General features: G+C 44.3%; 1 protein-coding gene across 1 annotated transcript in view; it reads right to left on the bottom strand.

Moving 5' to 3' along the window:
• RAB11FIP4 (RAB11 family interacting protein 4) overlaps positions 1 to 20,013 on the bottom strand; it is a 131,096-nt gene that overhangs the window by 2,668 nt on the left and 108,415 nt on the right. Inside the window, exons 4-12 of the mRNA XM_009287671.1 lie at positions 10,701 to 10,924; positions 6,898 to 7,089; positions 5,205 to 5,339; positions 3,686 to 3,721; positions 2,659 to 2,758; positions 2,159 to 2,262; positions 1,439 to 1,579; positions 813 to 894; positions 413 to 550 (exon numbers count right to left, since the gene is read on the bottom strand). Of these exons, the coding sequence (XP_009285946.1) occupies positions 413 to 550; positions 813 to 894; positions 1,439 to 1,579; positions 2,159 to 2,262; positions 2,659 to 2,758; positions 3,686 to 3,721; positions 5,205 to 5,339; positions 6,898 to 7,089; positions 10,701 to 10,924 (1,152 nt within the window). The remainder of the gene's footprint in view (positions 1 to 412; positions 551 to 812; positions 895 to 1,438; positions 1,580 to 2,158; positions 2,263 to 2,658; positions 2,759 to 3,685; positions 3,722 to 5,204; positions 5,340 to 6,897; positions 7,090 to 10,700; positions 10,925 to 20,013) is intronic.

The raw sequence follows: 20,013 nt of genomic DNA, 5'->3' as shown, positions 1-20,013 counted from the left end.
ACTGTGTGAGCCTGGTTGAGGCTGGACATTCCTACAACACAGCCACTTGCTCTTCTATGGAAGCACAGGTCACTTAAACCGCTTCAGAGCTGGAAGCGGCTCTGCTCTCTAAGCTTCGTGTCCGAGAAGCGTAATTCCCCTTGCAAACTTAGTAAAGGAAATGTTAGGGCACACATTCAAGGCTGCAAGTTCTCAAAGAGCTGTAAACCTTTGGGTCAGAGATTGCCATTTATTAGGTATTCTTGCAGCATTCATTGCCCTATGGGTACCCCTCCCATAGGAACACAATCCAGTAATGCATTCACTGGATGTTGTATTTTCAGTGTTCATCCTGCCTGTCCATTCTTTTTCAGACGGGCTTCCATGCAGATGAGATGCGATTGCCTGGTCTTACATCCCTCTTCACACCTACCTCCTGTGTGGCTTCCCTCTCCTTGTTAAATTCCAGTCTGTTCTGCCGCAGCTTGTCCATCATTCTCTTGTACAAATCCATCTCGTCCTTCAGTCGCAGACTAGTGTCTTCCAACCTATCTGACATGCGTTGCCTTTCCTAGAATAAATGGGGAACTTCATAGCTTGCGAGTGCATAAGCCATCTTCAGTTTTACAACACAAATCTATAGACACAGCTAGTCATAAGCTGGCATGTTTCTTGGGGCGTTCCTGCCACTAAAGGTGACCAATGTTCCAATTCCATCAATATTCTTGTTTAGGTAAGGCAAGTTAAAGAAGCTGGGCCAATCACTATATGAGTTTGCTCTTACACAAATCAAGCTGCTGTTAAATTGCTCAAGCACTCAGGAGTTTTGTTACCTCATCTAATCTCTCCGTTTGTGATTTCAGACGCGTGACAGTGCTTTTCAGCTCACCATTTTCTTCTTCCAGTTGCTGAACCCTGTGTAAATAACAAAAATCTTACAGCAAATGCCTCTTCAAGAATGCAGACATGCAAAACGGCATGCTCTAAAAAGCCATTTCACTTGCACTTGATAGAGAGACATCTCTATCAAGAACATCTTTTAATCTTAGCACTTTTTCTCATGAGCTATTGGGTGCTTTTTGTTTGTTTTTAGGGCCAAAAATGCCACACTGACCCTCAGATTTTTATGCTCCTAACAGGTATCTAAAAAGAATTAAGTAGGAAGAAACAAATGCAGACACAAGTGTTTGCTACAGCAGGTCACAATTCCCTCCTTGAATCCATGCCAAATATCCAGCTAAGGTGTCTACATGGGCCATGTGGGTTAAAGCATTAATGTAAACCATCCTCCAAGCTTTTGGGCATTAGACATGCAACTGCACAGCTACTCTATAGAACTACTAACCTATAACCATCTGTGCACTGTCTGGTTGTGAACAGCCTACGTTTACATGCTAAGTAAAGATGAAGAAAAGAAGAACTTGTACTCTGTTCTGGGTGGCACCAAGATGTTTGTTACCTTGTATTTAGCAGTTCAATTTCGGTGCCTTTCTCTTTTTCATACTTGCTATATGCTTCTCTATGTCTCTTTATCTCTTCTTCCAGGGTCTGTTCTGCTGATGTTTCTTGGTCTTTCAATAGTTCTTCTAGCTCATGAACTCTAAGGAAACCAGATCTCATTTCAGTAACAGTTTCACAAGTACTTTAAAAAAAAAAACCACCACCAAAAAAAACCTTCTGCAACTTCATTGCCTCTCCCTTTCCTCCCCATTCCTTTATTTCATTCCACGTCACCATCCCTCTTGGCATTTAACCTCTCCCAATATCTCTCTTGGTATTTAATCTTCCCAATAAGCATAGAATTAAGTAGTATCAGTTCATCTATTGTTCTTTCATTCTCAGTCTCAAGAAGTTGGGACTATGACCCAGCCTTCTGCTCTTGCTACGTGCAAGAAAAAAATCCAGTGGTCAGCCCTCTTTTAACAGAAGAGCTTGCTCTGTACAAGTTGGTAATATCTCTGTACTAAGAAACGTGCTTAGGTGGCCTCTGCTTGCCGAAAATTCAGCAAGGCAGCCCAATTCCACTTGGACTTCTCAGATGAAGCCTTATCTTATTTTGCCTGTCAGCATTAAGGCAGAAGACTTGGTCATATTTTACAGGTAGAGATGTTCCTTCCCTCCAACTTTGTTCTAGCTCTGTTCTGACATGATAAAGAGAACTGGCTCCATGCTTTATTACCTGTGAACTAGCTGTGTGTTCTCTTGTTTCAGTTTGCTCTTCAGGTCACCATTTGTCAGGCTATCATTCTCCAGTTCTGTCACCTTTTTTTCTAGGTACGTTACCTGGAAGGGGAAGTGAAAAAGAATTGAGAGTTTGAATCTCTCTTCGCTCTTTGTAACTGTCATTTAGCTATGCTACCCTTTTTAAAGGGGGCATACTTCCCTGCAAAGCCAGCAGCAAAATCAAGCTCTGAATTTCCGAGTTCCCCAGACCCTGCATCTTCCTTGAAGGTGATCAATGCAAATACACAGTAAAGAAGTACTAATACAATGCCTAGATCTGTACTTGCACAGTTCTTGCATTTTTGTGAAGTCATAACATTAATGGAATATCAAGGACATTTTGAATGAGCTACTTTAGATGACCGGTAACCGTAAGCAAGAGAGCTTCGTCAATTGATGCATGTCTCCAGCAGGATTTTGTTGGGTACATTAATCGCAATGCACACAGCTTCTCACCTTTTCAGTTATATCATTATCACAGGAGTCTATACTGTCTCTGAATAGGTCTTCTGTGCTGCCATTACTGCTGCTGAAGTTACTGTTGTGGAAGAGTTGTCTGAAAGATCAGAAGGATAATATTTGGCTTGATGAAGATGGAGGAGAAAAAGTCTGGGTACTGTCTTATAGCCTGGCTTTGCGCTTTCAGCATCCAACGCTAAAATCTGTGCAATCGTTTCGGTGACAATTACAACTGTTTAAGCACAAGTCTTACAAGAGACTGCTAGCTAAATGAAGTCATACTGAGCACAATCAATGACATTAGTTCTAGGGTACGAGTTCTTTGTTGCTTTTGATAGGATCTGCCACCAGCATTAACAGTTTAAAAACTACTTAGCCTTATTCAAAGTATGTACTGGGTTGTATTTGCCTTACTAGAAATTTAAAGTAAGGTCACCACTGTGCACTGGTTGATACAGTTAATCTAGAAAATTTCATACCCTAAGAGCTTCTTTAAAAAACAAAAAAAAAAATTTTCAAGCAGTTCCCACTAGAGAATAGTGTCAGAATATATAACACTGGAGATTATCTAAAATATTCTCGAAACTTACAGCCCTCCCCAGCTCAGGGCTGGTTCATTCAGTCAAAGGAAGATCACCATTCTGTATGTCCTTTTTTAAAGGGATGCCCTTGGTTTCCTTTGCATTTTGGCAACAGCAACAACGAAAAGGCCCACATTATGAGGGCGAAAGAAGCAATAGCTGGACCGATGGAATAGCAGTATAAAGGTTGAAAGCTGGCAGACAAGGAAGCAACTATCTATGTTCTTAACAGAGCTCTTTCCAGTTCAGGGGCCTGCTCCAAGACTAGCAGTGGCTTCTATATTCTGTAACATCCCTATCCAAATACAGGCCCCTTCCCTTGAAAACTTGTCTTGGCAATTTTTGTTTTCCTAAACTTATTCCTCCTCCCTCCTCCCACCCCCACTTATGGAATTGTTACAGCTGATTCCACATGTATTCATAAAAAAGTTGAAGACTCTTACCTTCCAAAAGCTGTGCTTGATATTTTCCTGTTAGGGCTACATGGATACAGAAGGAATGATATAGGAATTAAACACTTATTTGATCAGTGTTGGATTCAATCTTAATTTAAACTCCAGCTGAATTGCACAATGAAACATAATACTGACTTTTTTAGTGAAGTAAAAAAAATGATTCTGTGAACAATATTCTTAGACAACTTAATCAAAAGCTGCAGTTACCAACAATGTGAAGACGAGTGAAGCCACAAATTACTGTGATCATTAATAATTCAATTTACAAATACTGTTATATTTAGCAGAGATCTGTCAGTGTAAATCAGAGCGAAACTAACATTAGAAACACCACAAAGGGACACTGAGTTAGTGATGGACATTTATTCTAGATTCCTAGTTTTTAGACGATTTTATAAACAGTTAGTTTATCCTTCCCCATAATGCTTCCCAGTTCAGCACAGGAACTGAGATGCTTTCCATTTTTACAGTTCCCTTTTGCAGCCAGAGACTAGTATTATCTAAATGAAGGACCAGACTCCAGACAACAGCACTAGAACCAAATCAAAATATCCAGCTGTATCTCTCGATAAAAGGATGTCGCATCTCTGTGTGCACACAGACATACAGCTCTTTGTCAGAGCATCGCTCTCTTTCAGCCAGGTATACACAGCCTCACTCATAAAATTACCAAAGCCCTAGCCGGTCGTGGTCTGGGTGTTAGCAGACTCCTTGCTAGGGCAGGAACATTGTTCATATCAAGTACTATGCTGCTGTGTCATCAAGAGAAGAAGCAGTGCAGTGTGCTCTGTGCCAAGGATTATGCAGACAGGCAGGATTTACATTCAGTTTCTAGGGGGAGCTAGAAGCCCACCAAATAATTTTCTTCAAAACCACTAGATGATTGTTGAAAGCACTGGATTCTTTCCAAGTGCTCAGCACCGTTTAGAAGTGGATGGAGTGGCAGAGATAGACATGTAAGGAAAAAGCTGAAATTGCAAAGAACCCCAAAAGTAACTTCTGCCATAGGATTCATCATTTTTCCGAGTTCCCTTGAGGACAAAAAAAATCCCACAGGAATGAAGCACCTCTGCTGACCAATAGCTTTAGGAGAGGTGTATGTAAGGTTATATGCATTAGCTAAGGATCTGCCAGATCACTCCTCCTCACCTGGAGAAAACAGTAGGTAAGTGTAGATCTGCACTAAGCAGCACAGCAGACCCCACTTCCTGGAAAAAATTCCTGGAAATATCACTCTCACTCTGCAAAGATCTCATTGCTTAAAATATTTGAGTTTATTAATGCTGTCTGCACCTTAAGTCAGAAAAATAGTTACTAGCTAATGAAGAACAGCATTTTGGTTCAGGCTAGATGTTAATGTCTGAATTTCTTGCTGTTTTGTAAGAACAACATGTGTAAGATAGAAAGGGATACAGGGAAGGAGAGGGCTCTTTGTTTCTCTCCTCCTGCTACTAGCTAGTCCCCTTCCAAGGGGGCATTGCTAAAAGCAGTGCAAGAGGCTGCTTACCTGTTTGCTTTCAAGTTTTTCAGCCTGGCTTCCAAATCGTTGAGTAGATTTATCTTTTTGCAGCACTGTGAGCAGTAAACATCCAGTAACTCGCTGTTATAAACATGCCTCATTTTTCGGGGTGTTTGGCCAGCACTGTTTGCAGGAAAGGAGAGACGTTACTGGCTATAGTAACCAACTCACAACAGATTTTCCTCTTGACTGTGTGTCTGTGTGTCAGAATCACAGACGAGGGACTTGGGGAACTACCTCTAACCGCAGCTCATCAAACTTAGAGGTGATGATGGAGAATGCTAGTCTTAGGGCTACCTAAGACTAAGCTCAACATCCTCTGAGTTGAGGCTTTACAGAGGACGTGTTCTGGGTGTCAGTGGAAAGAATCAGTTTGGGTGACTGGAAGAATAGCACAAGGTATACAGAGTCCATGCGATGCATGTAGCAAAAGCAGCTACATTAGTATGTTCCACCTCAGCAATGTGTCCCATTCTCATCTTGCCCATCTTCCCGCTGAAGCCTGGCATGCAACCTGAAGAGTCTTTTCTTCAAGAGAAAGACAGGAAGATGAAAAACAGAGCAGGCTGGTAAGAAGAAGTCACATGAACCCCCTCAGATGGTAGGACAGAAGGAACCCTAGAATGAGGAGGAAGGGAGAAGTGGACATAGGTCTAAAGAGGAGATAACAGTAGCTCTTGGCATGATAAAGAGAAAATAAACTCAAATAAAAGAGAGCAATCATGGCATGAAGCACACAGAGCCCCAGGAATGGGAATGGAAAGGGCTGCATAAACCTGAGGAAATAGGGGATGAAGGACACAAGCCATCATCATGAAGGGGCAGTGGAGAGGGGTGCTGGCTCTGCATGCATGACAGAGGTGGCAAGGTTGGATTGCAGAAGTCCTTGAAACAGAGGGTAGCACATGGGGGTTACATGCAGAACAGAGGGATGCAGTGAGGTTGTCCTGTGTTAGCAATGAAGCACAAGACCTTCGTGTGCTATTGATCCAAGCAGTCAAATCCTAGAGCATCTTCATGCTCGGCACTTCCCCAAACCTGCTCACCCATTCCCTTGCTTGGGGAAGGATTTTAAAATCAGCAACTGACTTGGTCACAGGACGTAAGAGCTACAGAGTGAGGTCACATCCAGGAAACTGGTGGACTGTAGTGGCGTTTCCAGCTCCTAACAGACAGCAGCTACTTGCTTATGTTCTCCAAGACATTCAAGTCAATATGGATGCTTGCTTCAAACAAATCCCTGTCCGTATACAGCACTTCACCTTACAGGTTAGCGCTAAGGATTTGTAGTATCAGAACACTAAAGAGGAGCAGCTCTCTTGCAGGTCTTCTCTCCACTGCATCAGGGCTGGTGCATAGCGCTAAGCTGGTTTCCAGCTTGCAGCAGGTAACTTCCAATACTAGCCCTAACTGTAAAAATTTACAGTCTGCAATAGAAAGAAATCTCTACAAGCAAAACAGCCCAGTTATTTCAACAGAACCCAACAGAGGTTATCAGAAACAACAGATTTGCTATAGCTCTTATTATTAAATGTAGTCTGTCAATCGCAGGGCAGAAAATGAACTGATAACATTTTGCTTTTAAGGTGAGTCTGTGTAACGAGTGTAAACTCTGGTATGGTCACCTGTGCTCAGAGAAGAACAAAATTGAAAAATTGTTTGTTAATGAATAAGGAGCAACCTGGAAGATACAGATGAGCCAAGGTCAGAGTAGGCGTTGGTTCTGGTCTCATCATCAGGGCATGGGCTACTGGGAGTAAAATCCACATCATCTCCTTCCCCATAGTCTTCAAACTGTTCTTCATTACTGATCAGAGAGGCAGTGGAATAAGTTGAGAGGTCAGATGCTGCAGAAGGGTTGTGAGGACTTGACCTGAAACAAGAGGTCAAAACGTCTCGAAGGCCGACTTTGATAGCATCTCACCTCACATGGAATCTTCCACCTTTACAGCTTGTTCCCTCATTTGAAGTTGTAACCCACCAACTTTGTGCTAAAAAACTGAAGTGCTAAACACATCTGATGTGCATTTGACATAGTGTCTTGAAAGACAAGAGCATGAGAATCTACAAACAAGCTACCTGTGAGATGGGTTTGGATCAACACAAACCACTTCACTTTAAAGAGCACACCTCAACAATCCTTAGTCACCATTTCCATGTAGTGGTGAAGACTGTTGCTTATGGGACTTCTGCTCTGAATGCAGGAACTGTGCAGACAACTCCGAAATGCATGGGATAGCGAGAAGAACATGTACAAGCCAGAGGCTGTCGCTCTATTCCACAATCAGAGTTTCCCAATAGTCCCCGTAAACCCTCTCCCACACCCCATGAGCTCCAGCCACTGTCTTGTATGGCCAGAAACAAACTTCAGCTCACCGCACGCCAGAGTGTCACTAAAGCTACAGATGTGACCTAATGGAGGCTGAGTTCCTGCCCTTCCTTCCATCGTGACAAAAGTGCGTCTTTCAGAGGAGATATGGACCACAAGAAAAAGGTGCTTTACTACCAGACAAGTACCTAAGATAATGCCAAACAGGTAGGGAATGGCAGGACCCTGTGACCTCAGAGAGAGAGGACATACAGGTAAACAGATCAGCAGAGCCAGGCACCATAGGAAAGCAGCTGGCAGAATAGTTTTGAGCACATCACGTCTAATACAACGGAGCAAGTTTGCTGCAGAGGGTGCACGGCGATTCTCCTGCCCAGAGTCCAGACTACCCTGCAGTCATGCAGCGTGCTGTCTTGCAGAGACAGGTATTTTACACAGGTTTGCTCAGCTCCCACCTCAGTAAGGCATTCAAACAGACAAGCCAGTAAATTCACATACAAGTTCTTATAAGCAAACTTCTGCCTACAGAAAATGCACATCTAAGGCCTGAAACACACGCTCCACTTGTGAAGCCCTGGAGTTGCTTGACATGTTACTGTTCCTACTACAAAGCAGGATCCAGCGCCTCTCTGCAATACAGACAAGGCACTGATTCCATCTGCTGACGCTTTGTGCAGATTGGGTTAAGTTTTTCACTCCCTTTGCTTCAGTGCACAGTGCTTGTATCTTCAACTCCACTAGCTGAGCCATGGGACAGTAGCTCCCAGTCGATGTTGTTCTCCAGCAGCTCAACAATATTGCCTCCTGGGTTTCTTTTGAGTCTACCTTGAGCCTCTTAACCATGCCCTGCACTTCCGCAGACAGGGAGATTCCTCTTCCTGTAATACTACACTTGTGAGCTGTAAACAAGAGAGGCAACAGTGTTCCTTTGGCGGATGGCGCAAGCATTATTTGCATATCCCTTCCCTCCAAAAGCAATTAGTAGAAGAGGAAGCCTGCCAATGTTTCAGATGTATGCTCTTTTGTTTCTCCTGTTTTGATGAGATTCATTTATAACCTGCAATTCATTTATCTAATTCACATTAACAGAAATTAGGGCAAGTCAAGCCTGGCACACTACTAAAGGATGAAGATAGGAATAATACCAGAAATAGATCAAACCTACCTAACAAGGCTCTTTGGCTGGGAGACGGATTAGTGAGAAGCTCAACACATCACACTAACATCTATTCATAAAGAGCTGCTGTGCCACAGATATACTGTGTACTCGTAAGTATTTGGGTGACTATGATCTGTGCAACTGCAGCTGCTGTTTTCATCTCAATGTTGTTACACCAAGTCAGTTTAGGAAGAAGCTCCTCATAACGCTTCCTCCAAGGATGGAGGTAAATGACCAGTCCTCAGCTGGGATGATAACGTATACTTGTCCATAAAATCCACTCTCCAGCATAATAGCCCTGGAACGTCATCGCTTGTCAACAGACTGGAGTTCAGCATTCTTATCCCCCATGCATTACCTGGCTAAGTTTCTCTTATGGCAGCTATGCAGTCACCACTGCTGGACCCACCTGATAATGTTGCTTAGAACTTTTAATCTGTAGTTATTCATAAGCTTTGCCAAACTTTAAACTGCTTGGGTTGAAACAGTCCATGCTCAGGGCAGATCCTGAACTCATAACCAGCCTCAGGCTGGAAACCGTCTAGGAATCGCAGTTATTTTCAAGATAGTTGCTAAAAGCAGCTGTTTTTCCCCATTCTAACACTTTCTGAAGGAAGCTTTCAGGTTTGGGGGTTTTTTTTGAAGCTATTTCCTGTTCTCCAGCGCAGGACTTCACAGAGGGCTGACACATCTGATACACAACCCACCTGCTTCTTCAACAAGCAGGTATCGTGGTTTGGCCAAGGTAAAAATCTCTATCATGTCTTTTAACACAAAAGCATGAAGCTTCCCAAGTGTTTTCCCACAGATTTACCAAAGCTGAGGAGGCCTCAGAGGATAAACTAAGATCTATTAGTAGTAGCACAGTAGCTCTTAGCAGCCCCCCCTAGAAAGAGGGTACAGGATGCACAATGCCTCCCCCACCCCCTTCACATGAGCCTGAACGGCACAGCTGGGAGGAAAGAAACTCATTTCAAACGCAGTATGGGTAAAAGTCAGTCACCGCAAGGATGGGTGCTTTGAAGAAGCAAGGCAAGGAGACAAGTTTGATAAAGAGCTGATGAAAACTGGAATTATCTTGATAAATTCTCTGGGATTGCTTGGGCAAGTAGGAGAAGGCCAGATCTCAGCTAGCTGAGAAATTCAGGAGGATGGTAGGAATAAGGCTGCACAGAGAGCACCTGAGGAGGGGGACTGCCTTAGCAATGAAAGAAGCTCAAGATGACAAGTCAAAAATAGGGAAGACAGGGCAGAGGCTTACAAAGCAAGCCCAGTTGAGCTCTGTCGCATGGTACTGCATTAACTCAGCTCAAAGCAGGCTTAAATCAAGTTGGGTCCCTTTCCCCCAGTCGGCTTTTACCAACACCCCCCAGGTACACGCCTGGGAAGAGTCAAGTTAGGATTACAGAGACACTGTAGTGTTAACAGCAAACTGTGGTTACACATGCACATGCCAGGACACCCTGTGTTAAACACAAGTTACTGTTGCGCGCTAAAGGTTATGGAAAATTAGAAACACACAGAATTAACTTGGTACATGGAGTTGCAAAGCAAATCTGCAGAGCCCACATCTTCAGATAACTAGACGTACAAAAGGCTAAAGCAGCATTCCCCATATTGCACTGCTTTGCAGGAAGTATTTGTTTTAATTCCAGCATTTAAAGGTTATGGGAACACAGAAGATCCTAAGTTTGGGGGATGCCAATGCAGTGATCCATTCCGGAAAGACCCAACACTTTCACTTCAACATGCAACATACAAGTCCCATGAGTGCTCACAGGACATGCCAGAAGGAGCCAGGGCTGAGACTGTCTAAGCCACTTAGAGGACCTGGACATCCATCTCCTTTATATTGTAAATGGATATTAAGTTTCTAAATCCTTCAGGCATCCTCAGTCTCCCACAGTAGGGATTAGTCACATAAAGGCTCCTTCCTCCCTGGTTCTTTTGCACATGCCTCGAAACAGGGCTGCCATGGAGCTAAACCATCACTCACTTGTCACCAGGCAGAAACAGGCCACCAAGCACACTGTCCTTCTCCTCATTCCGACATACGTCGGAGGCCTCCGAGCTCTGGGCGCTCTCAATAGCACTGTCCATGTCAGACTCATGGTGAACCTCTTGCTGTGCTAGAGTCATCGCGTCGTCATCAGGAAAGAGCTCCAACTCGCCGTAGGCACTTTCGCTGTCCACGTAGGCACAGTCCTGGATTTCACCACCCTGGCAAAAGAAGAATTGGGAGGCAATTCAAACCATCCTTCAAGGCAGTTAAGAGGATACAGGAGAAGCAATAACTCACTCTCTGGATGCCCTGGTAAGCAAGAGCGATACTGAATAAAAGCCATAAAACAAAAAGGCTGACCTGCTTTACAAAGGCCGGTTCCTGCGAGCCATTAAGGTAGCTTGCACCTTCCACAAGGGCTCAAATACTGTCTCTGACTTGGTGTCTCTCTTCTATATGAGAGAGGGACACAACACCCAGGTATAAAATGCAGTCAGTTTTGCCCTAATTTACTGTCAAAATGCACTTGAAGTAATAAAAATCCTCAAAGTTTTTATAATAAAAGAGGCATCCTTTGAAAGAAGATAATCACAGGACTAAGTTTCAGTGACTTCATGTATTAATATTATCGATTAAACAAAAGCAATCCAGGTAAGTCTAACAGTTTACTCTGAGGATGGGCAAAAATCTATAAGGTGAAGAAAGAGCTGGCAGGTGTTAAAACATTTATGGTAAGTCTTGGTGACAATCAAAGATAAGATAGCAGGGGAAAAAAAAAAACAAACCTAAAGCCATTTGTTCCTGCTTCCTGGAACCGCGTCTTGATTAAGTATCAACTAAAATAAGATGTCATTCTCATTACTGCAACACTTTGCTCTTGCTGTTTGTCCCCTCCCTCCCCTCCTTGCCCCATGAACACTCACAATAGCCAAGACAAGCTGTTTTCTATTTGCTTGTCCCTGAGGGACAAATAAGAATTCTTAATTGAAAAAATAAAGCCTAAGATTTTACTCTGTCCTTTGTTTGATACGTAGCAACACAATAGTGCTTTGACAATTCCCATCCAGCGTGACACAAACAACTCATGACTCCAGAGCATGTCCTGCAAATGCTCTGACTCAGAGCTCCACTCCAAAGCTCACCTGCAAGCTCCACAACTATTGCCAGTAAGTCAAGGCAATCATGCATTTAAGGCTTAGTTTACTGGCACAAGTAATGAAGCATTTCATTCATGGATACACCTCATATTTAGGCCCAACTGTCATCTGCCCAGCTCCTTCCCCAGGAATCCCAGGGCACTGGCAGCCTGGCACCACTGCAAGCACCAGCTGCCCTTCTGGCAAGCACGTTCAGTGGGATGCTGTTACAGTGGCACCGCTTGCAGCAGCACCGCTTCAAGTCAACCCCCGTAGCCTCTGGACACTCCTGTGCTAGAGCCACAGAGGCTTAAACCCCCTTTTTGCAGAACTAATGATGTTCTATGCTGATGACACCAATTTTTCTCAGTGCCTTTCTCACATCAACGTGAGAAGAGTCAGCCAGAAGCTGCAGCTTTTTAAGGTTTGCAAAAACTGCTACTAGAAATGCAGGTGTCACCTTCCATTTTTTCCTGAAATACCAATTTATATGACTGTAAAAACTCCTAGCATACGGAGGTTTAAGAAATTCAGAACAACCCCACCCGCTCAAACCCAGTTAACTAATGAACACACAAGCAGTCAAAAGGACAGCTTTACCTGCAGCATTTGAATCTCCAGGTACGTACTCAGAGCAGCTATCTAGATGCTTTTCTAGCTGAACTTTCAACAGGTCTTCCAGATACACAAGTAATATTAGTAAGACACTTCAGCACTGTACAACAATAAGCACACACGTATATGCTTTCTCCCACTTTTCTGTGTCAGCCTTATTAAGCCTGAAACTTTCCCTAGGTACCACTCCAAGAGATGTCCAAAAGGATTTATTCTTGGTGTATGCCATGTAGTATTCATTGAAGCCTCTCTGCCTCATGCAATCAAATTTCTAGCTCTGAGCCACAGCACCTTCAGCATGGCCACAACCCCTCATGCACAGGGAGCTGGTGGCTTGGCAGGTCAGACACCAGCTGTGGAGTCTGCCCTGGCCCTGCTATAGCCCCAGGTCCTCCAGCACATCTTCTGACCTGCAACTTGCATCCGCACAAGCAAGCAGGGATAATGATGCTGTTGCTCTTTGCAAAGTACCTTGCAATCTACAAATAAGACAGCACAAGCAATAAGACCTTTTTAGTAGGTGTTGAAAAAGTAAAGATTGTTAAGAGCAATTAAGATGTTTCAGAAGTATCCAGAAGTGTTTGTTTATCTAACATTTCCTCAAAGTTTCCTCCTGCATGCTAAGCCCCACAGGCACAGAGCTCCTGTTTCTCTTAAAAAGTTTAATGCAATAAAGCCCTCACTGCCATTATGGAATTGCACCAGCTGGTAAAAGTCTGATCCAGGAGGGAAAGAGAAGGGCACAGAGCACACAGTGGATCCCTGAAATAGGAGTTCGCAAATCAAAGGAGGAAAGGTAGAAACAGCTCTTGCACAGCCCTACCTCCCAATTAGCACGTCTTTTTCAGAGGTCTTGGAGAAGTCTCTGCTTAAGCAAGTTTTTACAGCAGGAAAATCTCACTGGTATTAAACAAATTACCACAAGAAAGTAAAGGTCAAGAAGATCATGAAAGACTCCCTTCTTGTTCCCTGTAGGTAACACCACACATTTGCTTTTTCTAATAACAGCAGCCTAGATGCTCTTTAAAAAAAGTCCATCAGCAATTAAATGTGCAGTCTCATCTATAAAGGCTAAAGGCTCGCTTTTCTTTCCTGTCACTTTATGGCAACCTAACCTTCACATCTTTACTTGTATTAGAGTACTCATCTATAGCTACTGCACTGTACCCATGCTGGTCAGTACCATGTATTCTTTGTCGAAGTGTAATTGTTCTGCTCCTAAACTTTCACTTCTAAGCCCCATGAAAAAAAGAAAAGAAGAAAAGAAATGAGCTTTTGGAGGCAATGACCCATCATAAGCCTGAACACCTGCTTTACAGCTTCTGAAATGCCTCACAGCAAGACTTGGAACTCCTCCTGGAAGCTGGTCCTCCCTTTTGCTGATCCCATCCTCGAGCTGCAGGGAGCTCAGGGACCGATGGGGACTGGATAAATGAAGAACATGGGCCAGCCAAGCTCTTTTGAGGAGCTCCCCCTCAGCTGCCCTCCGCTGCTTCCTCCCAGCAGGCAAAGCAGATGCCACACAGCACACCACGTCCCAGGCTGCCAGACCCCATCTTCTCCACAAATCTGGCACCTATCCCACAGACCTGTACAAAGTGGACGTTTAGGAAGCACGTCTCAGCTGCTCTTCCGAGTACCTGACACCCAAATCACATGCTGAAGACCCCAGCCCCTTCAAAGCAAGCAGCACGACAAACAATCCTGCCAGGGAGGCTCAGCTCCAGCAGCTGCATCAGCTGCTTATTCAAGCTTTTAAGTGCTCAAGGTCCACCTACAATCAGTGCTAAAGATCACTGTTTCAGCAAGATGTACAGAAACTAGGACCAGTGACAGCCACTGTGCTGAAGCCTGCATGACTGTTTTCTGTGGGTAGGAACTACATGCTTAGCTATTAAGCTTTAAGAGCTTAGGGGTGGGGAATCACTACACCCCTAATAATGCAGTGTTTCCAGGCACAAGAATACCTCTGATGTGCAGCACAGAAATCCTGTAAAGCAGGGGACTTGGGTAACACCACCAAGGTGGCTCTTCAGCTCCCTCGGTGAAACCAGCCTTCAGTGCTACTGTCACAATTACACATTTAATGAGTAAGGACCATACCTTCAATGATGCCATCTAGCACAAGTTGCTTACAGACCACACCTAAAGAAATTAAACTCCTTAAAAAAAAAACAAAAACAAAAACAGAAAAGAAAAAGAAAAGGCTGATTGCACAGCTTAACCTCTCAAATTATTCCTTCATAGTTTAGGAATCTACAGTACTTCATGTACCAAATTAGAGGCTGGCAAGAACAAGTGTTATTCAGGTAGCCTTAAAAGAGCTAACTTGAGTTTAAACAGTATGTTAAAGATTAGGAGTCAGTTCTATCCTGAGTCATTTGTTTCCAGTATACATGCCATTAGCCGAAACCAGTAAGAGAATGAGGTTCTGATGACCTGAATATGAATCACTGGGTTTCTCATTCTGCTAAGCAGTTCCCTTCTTTGTTGGCTGACTCAAAAGAGATGAAGTTGCTGCTTATGATCTCGGAAGATTCACATTAAAAAAACCCCAAAACCAACAACGAACGTTAAAATACCACCAACACAACATAGCTGCAGGGAGCTTTAAAGCAGTAAGTACTGTGCACTTTAATCGGATGCTCAAGATAACTGCAAGTGCTTCACAGGGAGTCGGCCAGACGCTTGTATAGCGACTGTTGAATATTCAGCAACAATTTGCTCTATAGAAGCACCTGCTGCCCAAAGATCCAAGGCCACTTCACAGAAACTAATGAATTCCCTTCCTCGAAAGAGGCAATTGTGTGGCTGCATTGAAGCCAGATGAGTAAGCACAGGCTGCCTTTGCACAGACACCCCAAACAGAAGGAGCCAGAAGACAGCGATTCCCATGGATTCCTTCTGATCTTTGTGGGGCAGAAAAGCAGCGTCAGCATTAGGTGGGTATGGGAATACAGCTCTACCTTGCCCTGCAGTGACCTGGCTGGGCTTTCCCAGGTTGGAAGCAATCCCTAAAATCTGCACATAAAGCAGCTGAAAGCTAGTAACTTGGCTGACAGACAGGCTACATGACATGCCTACATCAATACATTCATGCTGAAGAGCAAGCCTAGTTAAAATTCGCTCCCATCACAACCAAATCACTAGCACCCCTGACATTTAGACAGCCTCCCAGTATTCCAGAGGAGACAGGGAAGAAAAGAGGATCCAAGTCTCCCACCACTGGGCAATTTGATTAGCAAGAGCTGGAACCATCACACACGACCAGAAACAAGAAATCCCACGTGCACGTCAGCCATGGCATTTCCCTCACCAGGATCATGCCCCCGACCTGCACCCGTCCGACAAGCTGAATCTGCTAGCTGTGGGACAGATGCAAGTCTGAGTCCCTGCATCCTCCCCATCCAATTTCTTCTCAGCAAAAGTGCAGGAAAAGTCACCTCACCACAACTGGAAGGGAAGAGGTGCCATGTGGAGGTGTGCCAGGCTTCGTGGTCTCAGATGAAATGTTACTTACTGTTGCACATCCATCATAGAGAAAATCCAGGCGCTCTCATCTTTATTTAAGCAGCCACTGTGTTGGAAGGCAAGTATTCTCCTAATTACTGGTTAACGAAGAAGGGTATGAAGCATTTCTCACCAATGTGTTTTAAAAACACGCCACTGCTCTATAAACATTTGCATATTTACACCAAGTGGGCTATGAACCTTTTTTTAAAGCACAGATTCTCCCCCAACATATTTCCTTTCCTTTTCAGTTGTCAGGCAGAGGTGGGGAGATGCTGATCTACCCTTTGACCTGACTGGACACAGGAGAAACTACGTAAGAGGAAAATGCAGAAGCACTAAGTGAGACCTCACTTCTGCATCTGCGTCCACGAGGAAGCTGAGCGAGCGACTGCCGGCTCTCACCCACGCAGTTGCAGCCGAGCACAAGGCAGAGCAGGGGCTGCCACGCACAGCGATGTGGCTTGCAGGTAGGTTGATGGGGGAGGGAAGAAGTCATAGAAACTGCTTCCATCTCCTGCTGCAGCATGGAAGAACACCGAGTCTCCCCACATAGCTGGGAGTTTAAAATCTCTCAGCATTCAAGATCAGTGTGCAGAGCATGGTTATTTTACTAAGCTGTTCAAATAAGAAGCTATTTTAGGGCCACACGTTAGTTTGTTCAATGCAATAGCTTCCTCTGACTGTTTAGTTACTGAAATCTAATATTTGAAGCTCAGTTTAGTGCAAAGCTTCACACACTGCTGCTGTGGGTATTGGAAGGGACTTCTAGGGGCAAGTTTATTCCTAAGATCCAAATCTAGGATCAAGTGCTGGACAGCATCCTGGAAAGCTGGTGAAGAGTCCCCAGACAGAGGGCAAGCTATGCCTGTGCTGCAGTGCACTGCTAGCCTCTGTTTCCTTTGCAAGATAACATCTGTATCTCATACAATCATGCAATTCAAGGACAACAGGTTTTGACTGAAAGACCAAGCTTCAGCTTCTGGGCTGTTCACGCTGAACTACACGAGCAGAGGGCACAGAGGTTCTGAAAGGCCGCTTTGTGCTCTGGATAGGAAGTTCAAACTGACATGCCTTTTCCAAGGCAGAGGAGAAAGGCAGTGTGCAGCCTGGAGCCGGCCAGGGAACGGCAGGAGTCAGGAGTGTTTACGCTCTGCTACCTGTCACTTTAATTGGCCATAATAGACATGCCAGACCTCATCATGCACAGGGTCTAGATCCAAGCACTCCTTTTCACAGGTCATTGCTTATACTCTGAAAGTTTTAACATTAAAAGACTTTAGCAGACTGCTAATTTGATCCTCCAAAGAAAGTGAAGAAAAAAAAAGAAAGGCTCTTTCCCATTACTTTGAAGTTGCATCCCATCGCTCCCTGGGCTGCTTCCCACTACTGGGCTATCGTACGCTCATCAGCCATCACTGGAGGCTCAAAGCAGGGAGCATCCTTTTGCAGAAGAAGAAAACTCCTTAGTCTGCAGTGTTAGGAACAAGAGTACATTCCCTTCACCATCAGCATGGACGAGGCCAGCACATCAGCCGTAGAGTTCAGAATAAAACCCACCAGATCGTTTGGCACCTCGTTCCAACGTTAATCAGGGCACTTTTAGCTCTGAGCTGCAAGACAGTTGCCATTCTCTTTCACATACCTAAAGAAAGAGGTGTGAAGCGGCACCATGCTGGTATGCTGTGAGGATGTCACAAACGTCACTCAGAAACTCCAAAGGTGTCCACTCCAGAAAGAGCAGGAATGAGACCATATTATCTGAAAAAGTCTCTGGTAACATTTCTAGTGTGAAATGGTTTTGACTGTGCAAGCTGCCAGACCTCTGCAGGCTGGTACCACGGCCCTTCCAATACAGCAAACTGCTGACACAGCCCACAGCAGGTACCTACCGCCACCCTGTCCTCCAGGGCAGGGCACCCAGGTCAGGCAGCTGTATGTTGAAACAAGCCGTGGTCAACTCGGCATCGCCTTTGCAGCATGCACAGGGGTGCTGCAGCCCTTGGTTTAAAAAAAGCTGGTATACAACTAAAAAAAAAAAATTATTAATTATATTTGCCTAAGAAGATCTGCACAGCAGATAATAAACGTGACAAAATTAACCCTCTTGAGAAGCCTTTGCCTTGAGATGAGACAATCTCTTTCTATTTTTAAAGTCAGAACAGCAGTAACAGGGAGGGAGGACAGAAAATGTCAAACTCTTACCAGGGATTGTTTCCTGGGACTGATGCTCAGGCCTGCCCCTGTTAAACCTGACCCTTTGGGCAATGGGGCCAGTGAAGGTAGCTCTAGTATATCGCAGGCAGTAGCATTTATGATTATGTTGGCATGGACAGCTGGTGACAAAATTAGGAAGACCGCTGTGCCCTGGGCGCCATACGGCCAACCGCAGGCCAGATGTCACAACGTTCCCCGCGCACAGGAAACGCAGAACTGCAGTTCATAGTTAAGGGCACTCCAAAGACACCCCAGTATAGACCAGCCTTAAGACCGAGGGTCAGAGGTAAGCTCAGATTACGTTATTTTGAAGCAATACTACAAGTGAACACCTATACCATGTCAAAGAGAGCTGGAGGCTGCTTGCAAAGAAATGTCTTTATTTTAAGCCTAAAGCATAGTCCAGCACTCGCTTCTCAGTTCAGTTCCTTAATTAACCAAGTCTGTAAGTGACAAGATGTTCTTTGCCACTGGTGTTTGCTGCTCAGGAGACAGCTGAGCTCACACACTAACTTGTTTTCCTTGACAAGCCTCAAGGCCACCCAGTCCAGTACTCAGTAAATAGCAAAAAACTCATATCATTCTTGCCCGCGGGTGCTGCAGGCCCACGGGTGAAGAGCTCCTTGAGCAGACTTAGTGCTGCTCCAGGCCACGGCTGGGCGACGAGGAGGGTACTCCTGGGACCTCCAGGAGTACCATTAGGCACAAACAGCGTGAAGAACACGAAGAAGCTGTCCCAGGCAGGAACAGTCCTGCCTATGTCTAAGCTAATTATTTACAGGAGCCCTGGTCAAAACTCCCTTCCCCCAAAGAATTTGGAAACTATAGTATTTGCATTTCTTTTCTACACTATTGCAAGTCTGGCCTCCAGCAAACACAAGGAAATAAAGACATTTAAAGAAAAACAAAGAAAATAAGATTTTTGCCTCACAAATCATATTTCTGTCTTCCCACCCACCCGGGTTAGATTACACTGCAGTCTCCAGAGGGAAGGAATGACTGGGGAATGGGAGCAATTTCAGACCCCAAGAGGTGGAGAAACATCTCGAGTTTCCCCAGCACAGTAAGAAATCCAGCCATGCTTGATGATGAGTAGTTTACGTTGGCAAGCAAAGGGAAAGCATTAAGGACGTGGCTTTGCTCTAGTTTATATGGAAACACTTCCCAGAGCTCATTGGTCAGTCTGAATGCAGACAAGCCTAAAAACTTATTTACTTCATGTTTAAGAAATACTGAAGTAGCGCTGAAGAGCTCTTCATTAGGAGGAGGAAGGAGCTCCAGGACATTGGCTGCTCTTCAGCTGGTGGCTGGGTAAACCACAGGTTAAGGTGTCTCTGCTGCAGGAATAACTGGAATGGCAGCCTTTATCCAGCAAAGTCTGCAAGCACTGATTTTTAAAAATCTTCAGTCTCCCCATCTATTTATAAAAGGCATTTTATTGATTTTTAAAGAAAGGCTCTCACATATCTGCTCTTTTATTTTCTTACAATGAAATGAATTAACTTATTTGTAGAAGGGCTTCCCTTCATTATTTCTTGAAGTCTGCCAAGCATATCATAGTGCATGACACATGACAAACACAAATTAAGAACCCAGTGATCATAAACTCTGGCACATTCAGCAGACTGTGTTTTTTCACTTATATGGTTGTTGTGGTTTAACCCCAGTCGGCAACCAAGCACTACCCAGCCGCTCGCTCACCCTCCCCTCCACGGTGGGATGGGGGAGAGAATCGGAAGAGCAAAAGTGAGAAAACTTGTGGGTTGAGATAAGAACAGTTTAATAACTGAAATAAAATAATAATAATAATAATAAATTGTAATGAAAAG

Source organism: Aptenodytes forsteri, unplaced genomic scaffold, assembly GCF_000699145.1.
Source record: "Aptenodytes forsteri isolate BGI_AS27 unplaced genomic scaffold, ASM69914v1 Scaffold153, whole genome shotgun sequence".
Classification (NCBI taxonomy): Eukaryota; Metazoa; Chordata; class Aves; order Sphenisciformes; family Spheniscidae; genus Aptenodytes; species Aptenodytes forsteri.
The sequence above is the reverse complement of the archived record's forward strand: the minus strand, read 5'-3'. Positions and strand labels throughout refer to the sequence as shown.